The sequence below is a fragment of the Anarrhichthys ocellatus genome, unplaced genomic scaffold (assembly GCF_004355925.1).
Source record: "Anarrhichthys ocellatus isolate YVR2014 unplaced genomic scaffold, GSC_Weel_1.0 scaffold18, whole genome shotgun sequence".
NCBI lineage: Eukaryota > Metazoa > Chordata > Actinopteri > Perciformes > Anarhichadidae > Anarrhichthys > Anarrhichthys ocellatus.
This window is the reverse complement of record NW_022280048.1, coordinates 5,487,761-5,508,800: the sequence shown is the minus strand read 5'-3', so window position 1 is coordinate 5,508,800 and position 21,040 is coordinate 5,487,761. Positions and strand designations below refer to the sequence as shown.

The window sequence follows — 21,040 nt, the reverse complement described above, 5'->3', positions numbered from 1 at the left end:
AGAAGTTAAGTGCATGACTCATGAAAAGCTAGTCAGGTGTTTGAAATACTTTACTTAGTCCCAGTACCTTTGTTTGCACAAGCCTGTAACACCCAGTCACAAAGTCTACAGCTGTTTGGTATTCGTTGCTCAATACTGTCTGTCATTTGCACATGCAAGAACGACCTGCACAGCGCCATGGCAAACAGAATATTTAATGGGTATGCAGAAGATGCATTCTTCCTTCAGCATTACCATTAATCAATCGAGGAAAATGCTTTTAGAATTGAGTGGTAAACATTTTAAAATGGCTTGACTCATTGACCGAACACGAGGTCCATTTTTAAAGTTTTGGAACTGTCGTAGTCAATATTTAATCTGCCATGTGATGTCTGTGAGTTGGTGGGGATTGTGAAATTCTACCTGGCATGGATTTTATATCGAAGGCCAACCACCCTGATAAATGTTTGATAAGTAATTCACTTTGGGTTTGATTTGACAGAAGATGGTTATTATTACTATTTCTTTTCTCTATGTGGAGCATCACCCTGCTGTGTCGACTTCATGATGACGGAGGTATTTGTGTGACCGCCCCTGCTTTGTGTTTGTGTCTGACAGGGTGAAGAAGGGCCTCCCAGCCTGGAGTACATCCAGGCCAAGGACCTGTTCCCCCAGAAGGAGCTGGTGAAGGAGGATGAAAGCCTTCAGGTGAGCTGAACAGTATTCACCGACCGTTGACAGCTACCGCCCAAAAGCAACAGTCCCGTCTGCTCCGACACCCGTCTACATGTCTGTGGAGTAGACGACCGGGAGCCGGTGAAAAGACAGAGTGTGGCACTTCCAGATTATGACCTCGTCTTCAATCCTGGCTCCTGGCGTGTCACCAGAGCGTTCCTCTGAAACACCTGGATTGAAGCTTGGGTCGCCACCTTGTAGAGTGTGATTCCCAAGATATTCCTGCAAGAGTCACAACGCAGCAGGCTTGAGGGCAGAAACCGAAGGAGAGAGGATGACACTGGCCTAGAAGAGCACTTTTTTTGTCATGGCCCTGCCGTCCTTTATCAGTGTTCAACACAAGAAAAATAATAATTAGCATGTGAATAGGGCTGCTGCCTCTGTCTCTACAGATAAGTAATTATACTACAAAAAAAAACATTTTCTTCAGCATTTATTTAGAAAAGAGATTCTGAATTATTCCATCGTATAAAGATGAGGCATATATTTATGCAACCACTTATTTTATTATATCACTTTCTTCCCCTCTCCACTTAGTCATGTTCATCCCTCAAAAATCTTCCAGTATTATACATGTCCTTAATGTCCTTCATTCAAAGTGCATATGCTGACCATAACATATTTCCATCCATGCAATGCTATTATCGACAGTGTTGAAGTCTAAACTATTATTTTCCAGTTCTTGTTTTATGATAATGAACGTCGGTATTTACTTATTGAATTGTAAATACAAAATGCACTCCCTTTTTTATTGTTTTCTTTTTTACTAAGTCTTTACTTCTAGGGCTCTGTCTCCGCTGTACGGCTGTGTGTCCTCCACAGAAAAAGCAGGAGTCACTGCAGAGGATAAAGAGCGAGGCAGCCAAAAAGCATTTAGGTCACTGAAGTGAGAGAGATATATAAGTCTATTCCATGGTGAAGATGCCACTAGTGGAATTGTGAAGGATAACTTTCGCTGTGCCCTCCGTGGTGTCGAGTTTGTGCTCTCTGGCTGTCGGGTGGTTAATGGAGCTAGGCGTCATGTGTTTGTGGAACTGAACCAAAGGGTAGGTGGAGGGATTTGCCCAGCCTGGGGTCACTACATGTCGTTTCTGTTTGTTAGAGTTTGTATGGTTTAAGCAAACTTGGGTTGCAATGAACTGCAGGGAGTACCAACCTGTTAAAAAGTGCGGTTTTTATTATTATTGTTATTATTTCTTAAAGGGCTGTGTAGATTTATGTGAGAACACAGTACCATAGTGTCTAACAAAGTTTATGAGGTGTATCTTAACCTGTTTCTGTACTAAATACTGCTAATTTTAGTCTCCTTGCAACATTTTCTACGTTTCTGTCTCTTATACGTCTTTGTGTGCACGCTATCCCATGATAGACTCCCTGACAGCTGATGTCTAACAGGCATTCCCCTACCCCACCATATTTAATACTCTGCTGCCTTTCATCCTGTGTGCGTGCAGGCCGCGGTGCATGCTTGCAGTTATGCGTGTGTGTGCACACGTGCATGTCCTCACAGGCAGGGTGCTTGAACTGGAAGACACGACTCACAAGTCGGAGAGTTATTCACGGGTCTTTTCTCTCTCTCTCTCTCTCTTTCTTTCTTTCTTTCTTTCTTTCTTTAATATTTCTGCTGCTGAAAGCTTTGTGGAGGAAACGTGACACAGTATCTTCTGCTGCTCTTGCTGGCTGCCGGTGACTCATGCACCTACTTTTGGAGCACAGCTTGTTTAATGCAGCTCCCAGTCCGTACAGCATGTTGACTATGGCACTCTCAGTAGGACACGGACTCAGTAGCGGCCTGTTCTCTCTTCAGCCATTTCTGCTGCTCTTGAGTAATATTTAATGCAAACTGGCTACATCCCCTGACACATGAAGAAAGCAAAGACTCTTAAGATTAGGCTTTCTCCTTTTCTCAGACAGTAAAACTGCATCGTGGTGGTTTTCAGCTCTGTTTGGGTGCCAGCTGTTTTTGTGTGCCTGGCACTGTCTGATTTCAGTTATTCCACTTTTTTTGAAGTCCCAATGCAGAGTGCCAGGGGGCCTGCTGCCTGTGTTGGTGTCTGAGTGCAGAGTACTACGTGCTCCATTTCCCAGGTTGAGCTGTACTCTTTCCCTCATCATGCTTCCTGTCCCGGCTCTCACACACACTTTCAGTTGTGAGCAACAACAGCGCAGTGATAAATGTCAGGGGTTTGATTGGTGTTGTTTTTTAACGTAAGCTCTCTGGACCAACAGTCATCAAAAGCTTTTGACCCCTTGCCAGTCAACAATATTTATTTAAAAAAAAGACAAGAATCCGACTTGTGTGCCGACTGTGCACTAACTAAGTCGGGCTGTGCTTTTAACTGCGTTGGCTAATGCTATTTCAAGTAAGCCTGATTTTCTGACATCTTACCATAATCCCCCATCTGCCCTGCTGCATGTCCTCTTTCAACATGCACCAGTGGGTCTTCGTGACACAGCAGTGCATGCAGGATGAGGTAATGTTGTCTCCAAGCAACACGGCTGTCCTCACCAACAACTAAACAGCGAGACCTGGGTCGCAATTCGTGTTCCCCAATGATTTAAAGTAAATAAAGTTAAAGCGGCCAGACTGACGTCGGTGCATGCCGGTATTCACACAGAAGTGATGACTCGGGGAAACTGTATGATGAGGTTATGTAAACGAGCAATGAATGGGCACAATAATACAATCCTCAAATTTGTCAGGTGGGAGAATGAAATGTCTCCCAACACACTTTACTGTTTCACATCAGCCGGAAGGAATGTTTTATGCAAGGTGATTAAAGAGATGTATTCTCTATAGTCGACATAATGTTATAGCAGTCATAAAAGGTCTTATAGTTCCTTGAAATCAAAATGTTTAAATCCCTTAGAAGTGGCTCCATTAAACTGTACTTTAGTGGACGCCGCCATCTTTACAGTTGCACTCAAAATTATTCAACCCCCATTGCAAATTAGGTTTATTGGCAACATTTACAAACTTTCAGCTGTTTTCAATAAACAACTCAAACCAGGACAATTTAAATACTAATGCAACTAATACTACAAGTGGTTTCTCCTAATTGAACACAAAATGCCACTTTTAATGACACTGCAGTCTCAAAATGATTCAACCCCTTCATTCAAGCATCTTTAGTACTTAGTAGAGCACCCTTTTGCTGTTATGACCTGATGCAAACATGATGCATAGCCAGACACCAGCTCTGACAGCGTTCCTGAGGAATCTTGGCCCATTCTGTTTGATTGCATATTAGAAATATGGGTAAGTCAAGAGAATTGTCCAAAAAGTTAAGAGAAGAGATCATTGCCTCAACAAGACAAGGTACAAAAAAATAGCAAAGGCACTGAATGTTCCTAGAGATACCGTTGGAAGCATAGTTCACAAGTTAAAGGAACACTGGCTACGCTACCTGGACGTGGCAGAAAGAGGAAGCTATCAACGGCTGCCACCAGACACACGCTGAGAAGAACACCCTGCCTACAGTGAAGCACGACGGTGGCTCGGTGATGCTGCTCTGCTTCTTCTGGCGCTAGAAACCTGCAGCGTGTGGAGGGCAAGATGGATTCAATCAAGTATCAGGAAATTCCTAGGAGAAAACGTCATGGCGCCTGTGAGGAAGCAGGAGCTTGGGCGTCACTTCCAACAAGACAATGATCACAAGCATACCTCAAACTCCACCAAGGCTTGGTTTCAGAAAAAGTCCTGGAAGATTCTAGAGTGACCGTCACAGTTGCCGGACTTGAACCCCATAGAAAATCTCTGGTGGGATTTGAGGCCACTGCCCATGAGGAATAGATTCCTCAGGAACGCCGTCAGAGCTGGTGTCTGGCTATGCATCATGTTTGCATCAGGTCATAACAGCAAAAGGGTGCTCTACTAAGTACTAAAGATGCTTGAATGAAGGGGTTGAATCATTTTGAGACTGCAGTGGCATTTTGTGTTGAATTAGGAGAAAGCACTTGTAGTATTAGTTGTGCTTGTGTTGAGCTATTTAAATTGTTCTGGTTTGAGTTGTTAATTGAAAACAGCTAAAAGCTTGTAATGTTGCCAATAAACCTAATTTGCAATGGTGGTTGAATCATTTTAAGTGCAACTGTATATGAATTAAGACATCTTTTAAAAGTTGGCAACTGTAGCTGTGTGTCTCTTCCACGTGGTCCACGTAGAAAGCTAAAGCCCTGCCCCATAGAGGAATGTTTACCTCTGTTGGGAACCAGTTATCTTAATGTTTGGGTCTCGTTGCAGTAAAAGCAGGGGCTTGGCTTGGCTGTGATGAAATGGGTGCAGTAAGTAAGAATGTTAATGGTCAGTTTGAGATCCCTCACTGTACTCCCAGCACAGTCTGCCTCCCAGCGCCTGCTCGTTCAGGCTCACCAACAAGCCCTCTGTGCTCACAAAGGTCCTTCTGTAAACCTACTATGTGCTTATTGGACAGCTACACATGCACACTGTTCCTCCCATGTCCCCCTTTTAGTCATATCTGTAATGGCACTCTGTCATTACAGATATGTGGCACTCTGTCCACGATCATTACGAGCTTAGCCTCTAGTACGCAGGACGGACGGTGCGAGCAGACACTTTACCTGTTGGTGATGTTGTAGCACTGAGTCTTCTTTGCATAATGTCGATACCAGTGCCGATATGATACTTGAGTTTCACTAACGATACCAGGATGATACATTCCTTTGAGGAATATAAACAGTTTTATTTGCAAAACCTTTTTTCTCTTTAAAAAACAAATTAAAATGCATCGGTGTTGAATTTTGTTTTAATTACAAAGCAGGTTTGCGAGATCTTCGCATTAATTAATTGCAAAATGATGATTTCAAACCAGAATATTAAAGATGTAAACAGGACTAAGAATCTGACATTTCAAGGCTAATTTGTTGAAAATGTTTTTTAGCAGTGAATGTCGGTCTCTTTGTGGGGTCCAATGGTTGGTTGCTCTCACTCCGAATAAATTGTAATAACATTGGTGATCTCTTAACATTGGGTTAATGCAAATCAGTAAATGTTACTAACGCCTAATATGGTGAACATGTTGAATAGCACACCTGCTAAACATCATGTTGGCAACTAGCATGGCCTCACAGGGCAGCTAGCATGGCTTTAGACACTTGGTCTTAACGAGAGATCTATATGGCGATCTTCAATAATTAGAACATGGAGAGTACACCTTTTTTAAAAATAGAAATGTGGATATTATGATTTTGCTCTCAGGAGAGCTATTAAAGCCAATAATCAGACGTTTGTGTCATGTTTTCGCTATTCAAACCTCAACAATCTGCTTATTTTGTGTCTCTACAGGTGCCATTCGCAGTTCTTCAGGGGGAAGGGGTGGAATATCTTGGCTGTGCCGATGAGGCCGTCATTGCCATTTCTAACTACAGGCTCCACATCAAGTTCAAGGACTCTGTCATCAACGTGAGTGCACGTCTCGGACAATAAACACACAGACGAACCACAAAAGTAGAGTTTCCCTTCAGTCCGAATGGCACGAGTGTCCCTGTGATCCTCGACAACTTCTATATGCGATGTCACTGCAGAAGCCAATAGCAGGAGAGAGAGGTTAGAATGTGTAGACTTTTCCCCTTTCCCCCATATCAAATGTACAAACGCATAATTGTGCTAACCAGGCAAATAAACCCTCAACTATTGTAGCACATGAAGTACCCATAAAGCGGATTTAGTCATATCCCAGCGTAGTTGGCATGAAGTTGTTTGCACCAGACATGTACCACAGGAGTGGCGGGCCCCCTGATCTACAGTCTAGGCTCCAAAGGTCCGCCCCCCCCACTGGCACTGATGTCCACTGGCTCGCTCCTGCTGACGTCAGACCTTGCTCAAACACAAACGGGCCAATTGTTTGCATTCGCTGGCAGCAAAATTCCTCCTCCTTCCCAAACCTGTCATCTTTTCCAGAAGAATTCAGCTTATGGAAAGAATGACGGGGATTTAAAACGAGGAGGAGGAGGTGAGGCCAGATCAGCAGGATGTTCAGGGTGCCTCTTTACCTTGACTTACTTTATCAGAGGAGTCTCATTAACACACTGAGGTGAAACGTCCCTAGCCTAACGGTCCTTATCAGACTCCTGCCTTGACCCCAGCAGCACAGATGAACCCTGTATGAATGCCAACAAGCCCTCTCATCGCATCTCACTTCTAAGCTGTTTTCATGCCCTTTGCTCCCGTCCATGTTTGTCTTTCTCTCCATGATTTCCATTTGTCTGTCATGTGCTGCAAGTAGCACACTTAGGAATCTTTCATTTTTTTTTTTTTTCAACCTCTTTGATGTTTTCTTTCCTTTTAACTCTTCATTTCCTTTTGTCTCCTGAATGGTTTTGGTTTAATAGTTTTTCCATTTCCTCCTGTCTTGTGTCTTCCCTCCCTCCCCCCTCCCCCCTCCCCCCTCCCTCTCCCTCTCTGTGTGTACTCCATGGTGTCACTGTGTTTTAGACCTACCCAGGTGTGGACAGTGAGATATCTGTGAGTACCGTATGATGAAACACCACCCTCTGCCACTGTCTAGACAGCTTAAATCATTCATTTTAAACAATTAGTGCGCTGAGGACGGATTGTAATTTACACTCAACTTAGTGGCAACACTGGATTCATTGTTGTCTCTGAAAGGAGAAACTATTATTGTGGTGCAGTGTGTTGGCTGACCTTCAGAACCATTTTTGTTTTACTATAAGACATGAAATAGGATTTACTCATTCATACACGATGCAGAAATGGCTGTTGCATAAAGCTTTGACAAAAAGTGAAGTTGCGTGGGTGATTTTGTAACTCTTGGCAGCGACTTCGTTAACGCCTCAGTTCACATGAAAATATATAACAATTTAGAAAGCAGAATAAAATATCCTGCAGACCACAAGTTTATAGCTGTTTGGTATTAACACCGAGGTCTAGAGGCAAAGTTAAAACACTTCAGACGCCTTCTTCTCCACAGCGAGCTCATAAAGCCGTGCTATGTGTACTCTAACCTGGATTTTGGACGTACTAGACCAGAGGGTGGCGACCTCTTTGCAGATGTGCTGTCTGCTCTGACAGCTGGCCATCAGGCTGATCACATGTGCACTCTGTCTCCCCCTACAGGTGCCTCTCAGGCTCATAGATAGCGTGGAGAGCAGAGATATGTTCCAGCTGCACATCATCTGCAAAGACTCCAAAGTTGTCAGGTAAGGAGAGCAGCTCCCTCACGTTAAACATGTCCGATTAACCCTGCAGGTAGATTGATGCTGTTATTAACATGAGTGAATACAGTACAGTGGTCTGGTATGCATTTTAATGAATAATACAATAGCTTGTGTGGCCGTGAGGAGACACTTTATACACACGACCACGCTTAGCTGCTAATCAATATTCCCAGCTGTAAAATGAAAGGTTACAGGCTTACAGTAGTAATAACGTGATGTTAATATATTTCTAGTGCTGTTCTAGCTCCTCCATCCTGTCCTCCTAAATGACCTAATGATCTTAAAGTGATTATGGAGATCATGTCTTGTGTCCTCAGTTAAAAAGGGTTTTCCCTGCTTATGTAAATGTAGGTAGAGGGAGGAAATGCAGTCTTCTGATGCTCATGTGTTGCCACAATAACAAAGTTATCATTAATAATGTTTTAAAGTTCGGAGAGACGTTTGTTTTTTCTTCTACTTTCTGTTTATGATGTCTCCTTTGGTTTGCGTCAGTGTTATCATGACAGACTGCATGTCAAACCAGTCTGATGTCAGTATTTGTATGAGCAAGAGTGATGAAACAATTAGTCGGTTAATTAATATGAAATGTAATCAAGAGCGTTTTTTTGTAGTTTGTCATTTATCATGAAAAAACATCACACCGCTGGGCGAGCAGCATGTTGTCTTGTGCTCTGGGAAGTTGTGATAGCAAAGCGTTCAGTGTTTTCTCACATTTTATACACTAACATAATAATGAATGGTAACAATTATTGAAGAGTAATGAAAGTAATCATAAGGTCTACCCCGTTTTTAAAATATTGTTTTTGATATTCTCATGTCAATATATCACCGAAACATGGGTTTGAAAGCAGAAAGTAATGATCTAGTCTGTTGCTCTTACGTATTGTGTCAAAATCCAATCAATATTAAAGTATCTCATACACACTCGTACAATGTGTAGTGAAAACATGTTATACCCAGCTCCAGAAGCAACTACCAAATAGAAAAAATAAAGTAAAATATATTCCTTCAAACTTAACGTGACCGTATCGTGCATGGCTGCGACGCTATTGCAGTGTCAAAATCTGTCCAGACAGACGGACAGAAATATAAACATCTGGCAAAGTACTCGCCACCATGGCTGTTGTAGATCGCACTGCAGTAGAGGTCTCCAGGAGCATTTTGCCATGATAACTGGCACTCGGACTCATAAGATGGAAACAACACCAGCATTGCTGGAAATGCTCTTGTGTTCATGGACATCTGTGACGTTCAAAATGAGGGAAGCCTTTAAATGCTCCGCAGCAGATGTGCCATCAATGGTTCCTCATCATTTGGCAGCCACGTTGTTACTCTTGTTTCAAGGCTGGAATACAACTGAACATCTGAACAAATTAGTTTTTCCTGTTTTTCTTCTCAGTCCTCATGAAGTTGTAACAAGATATTTAGTAGTTGGATTTCACTCATCGTTCTAATCTTCATGTTTGGTGGTCCACAGATGCCACTTTGCAACGTTCAAGCAATGCCAGGAGTGGGTCAAGCGTCTGAACCGGGCCAAAGCTCACCCGTCCCGGCTGGAGAACCTGTTCGCTCTGGCCTATCATGCCTGGTGTCTGGGAGGCAACGCTGACGACGAAGACCAGCACATTCATCTCTGTCGCCCAGGTCAGCACCTAGTCACAACAATCACTACTGATCTTAGATTTCTGAACTGGGATTTCTTATTTTGTGAAAAATGTTGATATTCCTAAAATAATGTCCTCCCTCCATGCTCTCTCTGCGTGTGCAGGTGATCACGTGCGTCAGAGAATGGAAATGGAGGTCAAGAGGATGGGCTTCGACACGCAGAACGTCTGGAGAGTGTCGGACATAAACTGCAATTTCAAGTATGTAACCGATGCTTTACCATAAATAGACTGGCCCCTCTGTCACTGCAGATAGCTGTACAATACTGTCACTGTAAAGAGTCGTGATGGTCGTTTACAGAGTGGATGGTGAGTGACAGTGTTTCAAAGAGCTTTTTGAGAGCTCTGACAGAGAGTAGGACTGCAATGAGGACACGGTAACTACAATATGTCCAACCTGAATAGATGAGGAACAGCCTGTGGATACATCTCAGCACTGTGTAACAGCCCTTAAATTACAAGAGTACACTTATTATTATTATTATGTTATTATACTCTTAGTCATCACGTCATTGTTTGATTTTGTGTGACTTTCACAGAGGTTCTTTGTCTCCAATGTCTATCGAGAATAGAATGTTCTTAAATCCATGAAATGGAGAAAAATCATCTTATAACTGGTCTGAGAATCAAACATTTAATGGTGGCCGTTTCTCAACAAATATGTGTGGGAAACAATGCAACTGGCTCCATGGCAGTTAGACTTCTTGTTTCCATGCCAAAGCATTATGGGCAATGTAGTTGCAAAATTTAACGCACGATTTTCCCTTAAATTGAAGTACGACAGAGTACATAAGTATTCATTGGTATTGACATCCCTTAATGCTGCATTATCAATATTAGGTCCCAATGGCTACACACAGTCATGATTTTAAAAAAAGTGTCAAGAAACTCCAACCACTTCTGCAGTGTAATCCACTTCTTTGCAACTTGTGTGTATATATATTGAGTGTGTTCCAAACAATCCATTAGAATGCTAAAAGCACTGGAAATAGCTTATTCAGCAATTTATTAGTGAAACGACCGTTATGGAGGCGGATCAACAGTTTCTATGGACATTTTGATACAATTGACATGCTTGTGCTGATTATTCAATACTCAATAGAGTTGCAGTGGACTATTCCTTTTTCAAGGCCTTCAACAACTCGGGTCATTGTGTATACTGGCTCGCCTTTGTCTGACCTCTCAGGCCAGTAGCCCTCTCGCCAAGTCCAGTCTTTAACAACACACACACACACACACACACACGTAAATGACATTGTAGCACTCACTCAAGCAGAAGTAATGCGGTATACCGTGTGTGTTCCTGTGTATCAAACTCTTCTGTCTCCTTTGCTGTCTGGGCAAATAAACGCTCCTAAAAAAACAAGAGGTCGGTCTGCTCGGAGGGAGAAAGAGAGCACGTCCTGCTGAGGGAGAAAGACACAGGACAACTGGCTAATTAAACAACCCGCAGCCTGCTGAGGCCCATGACTCAGCACAGTATCTCTCACTCTCTCTCACTCACACACACACACACACACACACACACACACACTGTCTCTTCCCTCCGTAGACAGTCAGCAGGTGAATATTCGATGAAGAAAGTATCATGAGAGGATGAGTAGACCAGAGATGGATGGAGTCAGGCAGTCTCACTTTGTGATTTGTTCTCTGTCGGAGCTGAGAGTTCTTGATGTAGTGACCCTGAGAAATGGCTCAATGTCACTATTGTGTCTTGGTTTGGGGAGTTGTTGCTTCTCTTCACTGAGCCTGGCTGTTTAATGTGTGCAGCAGTATCGACTGCATTTCCCCTTTATGATATTGAGTCTTGTCCTTCTTGTCTACAGGCTGTGCGCCAGCTACCCACAGAAGCTTCTGGTTCCAATATGGATCACAGACAAGGAGCTGGAGAGTGTGGCTTCCTTCAGATCCTGGAAGAGGATCCCTGTGGTGGTCTACAGGTGGCTTTACTGACCCACAGTCATATACACGCCATCACATGTTTTCACAAATATGCACAACAGAGCTTTCCTTTGCGATATGTACTTTTAACTTGTTTACTGACTCTATAACCTTGACCTCCAGGCACCAGAAGAACGGGGCAGTGATCTCCCGATGCAGCCAGCCCGAGATCAGCTGGTGGGGCTGGAGGAACACCGATGACGAGTACTTGGTGACATCCATCGCCAAGGCGTGTCAGATGGACACCGGAGCCAAGGGTACCTGTGGAGCACAAGGCTGTCGACAGCGTGGGGAAGCTCCCGACTCCTCCGATAGTGATTTTGGTAAAGCAGTTTGATTTATGCTTGCAGAGTCATGCATGCACCGTTAGAGCGCTTAAGCTTTCAAGACCACATTCAAATACAGGCTGATAATGCGAAAATGTCCTTGTGACTCAGAACGAAGAACATAATGTGTCATTCATTTCCCTTACTTACAAAGTGGACTAACGACAGATAACGATGCTAAACGTAAGTGCCAAGCAATACATTTGACTGTGGTTATTTTTCAAAGACATCTTCGACATCATCTCATAGAGTGACTTGACAGGTTTGTCACATCATGACTGGATGCACAACAGGCTGTAAGGGGAGTGGCAGCACAGCACCGAGTGCAGGGAGGAGTTTAGCTGCATCCTCAGAGTGAATGCTCGTCTCTCTCCGTGGAAGCTATTGAAAGGAGTTTCTTGACTTGTGATCGGTATCTATAGCAACACTGTGGTTGTGCCATCAGGTGGAGATATTGATGTTCAGGAGGTTACAAATGGTCCGTTTCTGTTGATTATGCCCCCTGGCAGCTCTCTGGTTTAATACTTTCTCTCTCTCTTCCTCTCCCCGGGAGTTTGATTCACATAAACGCTTTTCCACTCGTAAAAGTCACGTCTCTGTCCTCCCGCCTGTATCTCCAGACTCGTCTCTGACGGGCGGCTCTGGCTGCGATGAAAACACTGTGCCACAGAAGCTGCTGATTCTGGACGCTCGCTCGTACACCGCTGCAGTGGCCAACCGAGCCAAGGGCGGAGGCTGCGAATGTGAAGGTTAGTTAGTGCGACCAAACATTCGAGAAATGTCGTAAACAATTGAATGAATCTTTTGCCTGAATGTGTTTTCAGGGCCCGATTTAGTGATTTGGTTCCCGAGGCAAACCCTGTCTTGATTTACTTTTCACTCTTTCTCCAACTGTGAATGTGGGTATTGGCAGTAGTGGAAGAAGAAATTAAAATCATAAGTAAAACTATTGACTTTAAATAGTAAAACCATAAGTCCGCACACAAAAAGTCCTGCATTCAAATGTTTACTTCGTTACAATCTGTACACATGCGACATCCTCTGTCCCGGGACCCTCACATCGGTACAAGAACAACTCTCCCAAAAAACCCTTTAACAGGGGGAGAAAAGTAAGACACCTCAGGGAGCAACAGAGGAGGATCCTCTATCAGGATGGACAGACGTGTGATAGATGTCATGTGTACAGAATGAACAACATAACAGAGTTACAACACATTCAATGCATGTGACTGAATTATTCATATGAGAGTAGTAAGCAGAATAATGATGGAAACATTAAGACTACTAATAATAGCAGAAGTGGATATTATAGAATAACAATGATAACAAAAGCAGTAATGTTATCGACACTAGCAACACGACTACTGCTACTAATAATGATAGTAGCAGTGGGTAAATGTAGTAGTAGTAGTAGTACAATGTTTACTAAGTATTAAGGTATACAGCTGAGTTGCATATTTTAAAGTTATCTGGGGGCCCTTTGTATGGTTTTTCAAGGCAAGAGTCAGAATAGTAACATCATTAACTTTTTATATCTAAACGCAAACTATATCAGTTTGAGGGCATTTAAGTTGGGGGCCCAGGTTGCCTACCTTGTATAACGGTAAAGTCCGGTGTTTCTGACCGTGAGTTGGGTGTGTTTTGGAAATGGTATTGCTCAGGACCCAAGGAAGTGAAGTGTTGAGTTTCACAGTTTGTGAGTGATTCTCGAGAAAGCTGCAAGCAGCAAAGCCACAGGCAAGGCATTCAGCCCGTTCTGAGCAGGCATCTTTTCAACAGGCACTGCACCAGTACATGCAGTTTTTTGTTGTTTTTTTGCCATCAAAAGTGTGTGGCACCTAAAAGCATTCCAACTCCTGGCAGTCCTACAATGCCTCTGGATCTTTGTTATAGAGGTCAATCTATTTAGAGGCCAAAGTTTAATGAAGAAGAAGCTGCCTGCAAAATCTCAAAGTATGAGTAGGTAAAGTTGGTCTGTGCTGCTTCTGATCTCGCGTCTATTTAAGAAAGTGCTGCTCGGTCCTGGATTGTAAACAGTAGCCTCGCTGTGCACGGTGCCAAACTTAATGCGAATGTTTGACATATGATCTCCAGAAAGCAAGTGATTGCTGCCACCAGTGACTCACTGCTAAAAAACACCAATGTCACATTTAAGTGAGATAATAAAAGCACCATCATCTGAACACATTATGCTAACACCAAGCCTTGTTTATGTCCTCATCAGAGTTGTGGTTTGTTTGTTTTTAGAGTACTACCCCAATTGCGAGGTGATGTTCATGGGGATGGCCAACATCCACGCCATCAGGAACAGCTTCCAGGCTCTGAGGACCGTCTGCAGTCAGATCCCGGATCCAGGAAAGTAAGTCGATCTGTTTGACCTTCATCTCAGAGTCCCCCCCCCCCCTAATGCTTCACCTCACAGTAAGGCAACACCACACAGAAATGGGAACGCTGCCACCATCCAGTCCCACTCCTGCGGGGGTGCCAGCTGTCTGTCTGTACACACTGACAGTGGATACGTGTATAAAGCATTTCCGTCTTTTAGCATCGCTGACTGTTTGTGTTTATGTGTGGTTGTATGTACAGCACATAGGTTAACCCAGCTGCTATGATGTCACACCAGGTTATTTTAAGACTTGATGTTATTCTGATGTAGGGAGGCCTCCGTAGATATAGGTCAAAGGTATCCTCCTGCTAACCCCATCAGCCTAACAACCCAGAGTAACCTAACCCTGGGTTACCATAGCTGATGTATATGTATACACTATCTAGGCTCCAGATCACGTCAGTTGGGACAGGCTCTATATCGATTTGTACTTATCTAATCGGTCACCTCTGGTGTTTCCAGCTGGCTTTCGGCACTTGAGAGCACCCGTTGGCTGCAGCACCTGTCCGTCATGCTGAAGGCAGCCACTCTGGTGTGTTCTGCGGTGGAGAGGGACGGCCGTCCTGTCCTGGTGCATTGTTCGGACGGGTGGGACCGCACACCACAAATTGTAGCCCTCTCCAAGGTCCTGCTCGACCCCTACTACAGGACATTAGAGGTGAGAGTCTGCACGCTTTGGCCCCAAAATGTTTCATGCAGTTGGATTTTAGACGAAGAACTTGTGGAATAAACCAGGAGATGTCTCTTTTAAGTGTCCGACAATGTTATTGGATTACATTGCTAAATCACTGGAGTCTTAAGTATAGTGTATGTTGCACTGTAATATCATCACCTTCAGTACTGACTGCCGTGTCGTCCACAGGGCTTCCAGGTGCTTGTGGAGACCGAATGGCTGGACTACGGTCATAAGTTTGGGGACCGCTGTGGCCACCAGGAGAACGCCGACGATGTCAGCGAGCAGTGTCCCGTCTTCCTGCAGTGGCTGGACTGTGTTCACCAGCTGCTCAAACAGTTCCCCTGCCTCTTTGAGTTCAACGAGGCCTTCCTGGTGGGTGGTCGCACAACACTACATGGACTGTGTACATCTTCATTTTGTGACTATTTCACCAATAAATGTCAATGTGTGAGAACATGAACCCATCTTTAAAGACACAATACATGTAATACATGAACTTGTATATTATGAATCAGTTTTTTGCATTCCATTATAATCCTTGAGCCATTGCCTCGAGTTGCAGCCAATAAGAAGTGCGAACCAACACCCTAATTTTGTAACAAGCTAATCGTGTTTCACGACAATCAGCTGTTGCACTGAATTGACAGATCACGATCAAACCTTAAGGAATGTAAATCATTGCCGTTGTGAAAGGTCTGACTTCATGCTCCACGTGTGTCCAGGTCAAGTTGGTGCAGCACACGTACTCGTGTCTTTACGGGACCTTCCTGTGCAACAATGCTCGCGAGAGGGAGATGAGGAACATCTACAAACGTACCTGCTCGGTGTGGTCTCTGCTTCGCAACGGAAACAAGAACTTCCAGAACTTCCTCTACATCCCCAGTCATGATATGGTACCTACCACTGTCCTTACAATGTTATTACACTATTACTTTTAGACTATTATTCATTTGTAGAAACAAAGAACAGTGGTATTGATGATTAATGCATAGTATGACTGAATTTTCACTTTCATTCTCAAACTGTATTTTTAATAGAACTCACTTCTAGTTTGATCATACCCGCCATAATCCTCTGTGAATGATTTCTAAGAAAAGCATAGAAATGGTCATAGTTCTCCACCCACAGCAGTGGTAGAACAGGACTATGAAAGTAACGGGCACCATCATTACTGTATGTTGACCTTCTGGGATTGTCCCCGTCACTTGTTTGTCTGACAGGTGCTGCAGCCAGTGTGCCACACACGAGCGTTACAGCTGTGGACAGCTGTCTACCTGCCCACCTCGTCCCCCTGCACCGCTGTGGACGATTCTATGGAGCTCTACCTCCCCCCGAGTGTCACAGGAGATGAACTCACCTCCCGGTCCCTGGACAGGTGTGTTGGTTTGATGCAAAATCGGATCGGTTACACAGTATCTGTACTCACTGGCCTCAGATAGAAATTAATTCAGATATCCCTCATGTTACAGAGAGCCAGACTGCCCTCTACAGTCCCACACAGAGAATTGCATCATTGCCATTTCTGCGCCTGTGGAAAAAATAAACCCTTCATCTATTTTCTGACTTCCAGACTTCCCAAGACCCGCTCCATGGACAACCTGCTATCAGCGTTTGAGAACGGGATGCCCCTGACACGCACTTCCAGCGACCCAAATCTCAATAAGCACTGCCAGGAGGGTCGCTCTGCCCCCGAGTCCTCCCCAGCCATGGAAGGAACCTCTGCGCACGTCTTTGAGGTCGAACCTGACGCTGGACTGGACAGCAGTGAGGGGGAACCTCTGCATCCGAGTCCTACCAAGACCCCAGAGGTTGTCCCGGATGCAGAGGGCTGTGAAGACACAGTTGAGGAGCCCTGTCTCACCACACAGCCCCTGCCCTCTCTACCCCTCTCCCCGGTCCTTCTCAGTGAGGACGTCCCACTCGCTCACACTCCCTTCCCCACTCCTGTCCTTCAACAGGCTTTGCCTCAGATCACTAACTCTCCACTCCCTCCACCCCCGCTGGAGGCTGAGAGCCCCCGTAGGACTGCTGAAAGCACCACGTCACCCACTCACAGGTCAGAGCCCTGCTTACCTCTCCCCTGCAAGGGCACCGAGCCTGCAGCACCCACCTCGCTGCTTAACGGCCACGCTGACGGCCTCCCAGAACCTGCAGACCTGCTGGATCTGAAGCAGCAAACACCACTCCTTCCCATGGAGGACTCCACAGAGACTCTCACAGGTGAGGGAGAGTTTCCCCCTGCCCTGCCACCCACAGTGAGCCAGGACCTCACCGAGAATAATTTGAATGAGGAGGAGAAGCCTAAGTCACAGGCCCTGGTTCAACCCCAGAAGGAGAAAGGGGACATGAGCACAGACGTAGGGAAAGCAAAAGAGCGTGTGTTGACGGTTGCAGTAGCTCCTGTAGACTGTAACCAGGTAGCGCCTCGCCACCTGATCCCCCAGAGCCAGTTCACAGACCTGTCCTTGCTCGGCTCCCACTGGGAGAGCGTCCAGGGTCTGGTACAGTCTGCCTGCAGCAGTGCCAGTCACTATGGCGCCAGCCGGGCCCTGCAGCACAACACTTACCAGAGCCGTCGGCTTGCCAGTAAGCTGCTCCGCTCCCAGGGCTTCGCCATCGGGTCCCAGTGCTACCGTAGAGAGGCTCTCTGTTATCCCAGCAGCCCTCTGCAGGCTGGATGGCTGTCTGCTGCCAGGAGTGCAGGCTACACCGGTCTGTGTGGGTCTGCTGCCGCTGCCCTCAACAGCTACTCCCTGGCGGGTCATCAGCTCCTGCCCGCCTCGTACTCCTCGCCCTCCGCTTCCAGCTCCCCTCCCCCGCCCCAGACCCCAGCGTACCTCGATGACGACGGGCTTCCGGTGCCCATGGATGCCGTGCAGCAGAGACTGCGGCAGATCGAGGCCGGCTACAAGCAGGAGGTGGAGGTGCTGAGGCAGCAGGTGCGACAGCTGCAGATGAGGCTGGAGAGTAAACAGTACAGTACGCCTCCCTCAGAGCCCGACATCGACTATGAGGACGACATCGTGAGTAGCTTTTTCAGTGATGACAATAACGACAGACTGTCCAGTGCTAGAAGCTCCTTTCTGCAGCGTTTGCAGATGTTTACTTGTCTCTTCTCACATTACTGTCTGTCACTTGAGCTCGTCTTCTCTCTGTTCTCAGACCTGTCTGCGAGAGTCGGACAACAGTAACGAGGAGGATTCTCTGTCGACCCACAGTGAGGACCGTCTTTCTGAGGGCAGCTGGGATCGAGTGGAACCCAAGGACACAGAGGTCCGTGTGCTTTAGTGCTTCAATGCCTAAAATCATTTCTATCTCAACCCTTCACACCTTCCTTCTTTCCCCTCACCTGCATGGCTGGGAGCATCTCCTTTTACAGTACTGTTCTGATAGAGGTGTGTGTGTGTGTGTGTGTGTGTGTGTGTGTGTGTGTGTGTGTGTGTGTGTGTGTGTGTGTGTGTAGGTCACGAGGTGGGTGCCTGACCACATGGCCTCCCATTGCTTCAACTGTGACTGTGAGTTCTGGATAGCCAAGAGGCGTCATCACTGCAGGTGGGGCTTCACTGTAGTTTACTTGCATATATGAACACAAAGAATCTCAAATTAAGAAAATGTAAAGATGTGTGTGTTTCTACATTAGTGGTGTAACGGTTTGTCGATCCGTACGGATCCCCCCCCCCACGGTTTGGCACACATGTGAACCGCGGATTAATTAACAGTTTACACAGAATTACCCTCATCAAAGGTTATTTCTTGTGCCGCTTATGGTTAGAAAGTGTTTTTTTGGAAGAAGCTATATTTTAAGCATTAATGTTTTGCTGCAGCAAGTATTTAGTTTGAAACCCAGGCGTCTTATATTACTAACTTCCTTTGTGGTCTTCATCTTCAGGAACTGTGGCAATGTGTTCTGTAAAGACTGTTGTCACCTGAAGCTGCCCATCCCAGACCAGCAGCTGTATGACGCGGTGTTGGTCTGCAACACCTGCCACGACCTGCTCCTCGAGGCCCGCACCCGCGAGATCCGCAGCCAGCAGCTCAAGAAGGCCATCACCACAGCCTCCAGCTGAGAAGTGTTGCGTAGCATGGCCCGCCTCGGCTCTGTCCTGCTCGTTTAGCTGAGCGCCCCGTTGTAACCCCAACCTGCTGTGGTTTTGACTGCAGGGGCTGCAGGAAATTCTTGCTCTTTGGGAGGCTCTATTTGGGAGCAGAGATGCTCTGTGAAGACGGTCTGTCTGAAAGGCGGAGAGGAGGAAAAGGTGTGAGATGGAGGTGTGTCAGCGGGGGAGGTTTTCCTTTTTAGAACAAAACCTCCTGTTGGAAGACACTTTCAGCCTGGAGCACTGAGGCGTCGAGTGGCCTCCACACAGCTCCGTCCTCTAGCGGTGCCCGGTCCGAGACACATCTCCAACCTGTCCACCCCATTAGAGTCACGCACCTTTAGTACCAAACACCTGCACCCTCCTTATAGACACTGTCTCGTACTTCAGAGGACAATCTATCACCCTTCCACGTGTCGGGGACTCCAAAGCCTTTACCTGTACTACTGGAGGCTTTCAACTTTAAAAGAAAAAAAAATTGCTGCTACAGTATTTAAAAGTCTAATTTTGTATTCTTATTTTGTGCACTACTAGCTGTCGTGTTTTTGAGGGAATTTGAGACCAAACTTGAGCAAAAGGGAGAAATCTGCTGTTTACTTAGTCATTGCATCGTTTTCTTGGAGCCTGAATGTAATATGTAAATGGATAACTGGATCGAGTTTATGTTCTCGTGCATTTGGTGGGTCGTATATGTGTTCATTGCTGCAATGTGTTTTCAAAATTATGTATATGCACAGTCAACGTGGTTCCGTCTTTATCAATGCTTTTCTCCAGTATAGCCATGTCGTGGCATTCGACGCTCTGAGGGATGCGTGTGGACCGACAGATGCAGTGTGCGTTTGTTTTGTGGGAAGTGTGCAAAGAGGAAGAGAACACGACATCATTGGGCAAAGCAGATTTCTGTAATATCTACTTCTACTGTGAGAATATTACATCTGATGGTACTGTATTCTGTGACGTGTGAATGAATGGCTTGGTGTCCACATGAAGCTTGATGTCCATCTGACTGACTCCTACTCAGATTAACTGGCGGTGAAGACTGGACAAAGTGCTCGGAGTTTCTTCTTCTGTTTAGGGGAGTTTGGCCACAGTCCGCTTTTAAAAAGATGTTTGTGTCTCCTGGTTGTTCTTTGAGACAATAGTGCCATATTACGTTCCGTCTCATTTTAAAGCCTTTTTTTTTTTTTTTCTTCCTCTGGATGGCAGCAGGTTTCTAATTGGCCACCTATCTCTATGTTGTAATGGTACAGATAGATGGATAGCAGCTTAATTGAGACAACTAAAGATTAACAGATGGTTCAGTTTGATAATGAGGCTAACCGTTTTAATGGTTGATGGGATGTCACTGAGTTAGTTAACCTGTGTGATTTTTCCATTGTCTAATATTTGGGATTTTTTCACACAGTGTCCATGAAGTCAAAATCTTTAAGAGGAACTCAGAAATATAACACGCAGTTTTCTGATCCGTAGTGGGGGCTAAAACATGTCACTTAATGAATAATTGTTGTAAAGAAATGCACTGTAAAAGTTAAATCCCATGGGTTAAAATAAAAGATTATATCGTGGATCTGTTGTCTATCATGCTTATTTTTTTTACAGCGCTCTGGGAATGGTATTCAAAGGGTTTATGTAGTGTGCACTTTGTGTCCGAAGTGATGAGACCAAAATGTCATTGCCAGTAAATCAGGTGATAAGGCTGAAAAATCATAATAATCCAGGACAACCAATTGTTAAGAGGCCCAAACACACTGTGAATGCAAACACATTGTGAATGCCCTGGTATATGATAGAAAGTGAGTATGACTGAAAGAACAAAACAAAGAATAACAAACAAAAGAGACAAAACACCAATGAGTTGGGTGTGTGAGGGGAAAGTGAGAGGAATCTGTGTGACTGCAAAACCTCAAATTAAAACTAACATACCAAACTTTGTGCTCAAGTAGTCGAATCAATGAAAACAAATCCGTCTAAATGATTTACACTTTAAACTTTTCACTGTACTACCTGACAGCTAGAGTCACTAGTTACTTTTCAGAATG

At 45.0% G+C, this 21,040-nt stretch overlaps 1 protein-coding gene across 5 annotated transcripts in view; it reads left to right on the top strand.

The window, feature by feature from the left end:
* The window catches only part of mtmr4 (myotubularin related protein 4), a 38,362-nt gene extending 17,796 nt beyond the window's left edge, over positions 1-20,566 (top strand). For 4 of the 5 annotated variants that reach the window (XM_031856999.1, XM_031857000.1, XM_031857001.1 and 1 more), the window contains 18 exons: positions 598-687; positions 6,020-6,136; positions 7,169-7,198; positions 7,811-7,893; positions 9,389-9,555; positions 9,680-9,776; positions 11,402-11,515; positions 11,640-11,839; positions 12,463-12,591; positions 14,090-14,201; positions 14,691-14,886; positions 15,091-15,276; positions 15,627-15,797; positions 16,125-16,279; positions 16,475-17,927; positions 18,067-18,177; positions 18,368-18,456; positions 18,794-20,566. In XM_031856999.1, coding sequence (XP_031712859.1) covers positions 598-687; positions 6,020-6,136; positions 7,169-7,198; positions 7,811-7,893; positions 9,389-9,555; positions 9,680-9,776; positions 11,402-11,515; positions 11,640-11,839; positions 12,463-12,591; positions 14,090-14,201; positions 14,691-14,886; positions 15,091-15,276; positions 15,627-15,797; positions 16,125-16,279; positions 16,475-17,927; positions 18,067-18,177; positions 18,368-18,456; positions 18,794-18,971 — 3,678 coding nt within the window. In that variant the 3' untranslated portion in view covers positions 18,972-20,566. The remainder of the gene's footprint in view (positions 1-597; positions 688-6,019; positions 6,137-7,168; positions 7,199-7,810; positions 7,894-9,388; positions 9,556-9,679; positions 9,777-11,401; positions 11,516-11,639; positions 11,840-12,462; positions 12,592-14,089; positions 14,202-14,690; positions 14,887-15,090; positions 15,277-15,626; positions 15,798-16,124; positions 16,280-16,474; positions 17,928-18,066; positions 18,178-18,367; positions 18,457-18,793) is intronic. The other variant, XM_031856998.1, reaches the window with a different exon arrangement.
* The last annotated feature ends 474 nt before the right edge of the window (positions 20,567-21,040 follow it).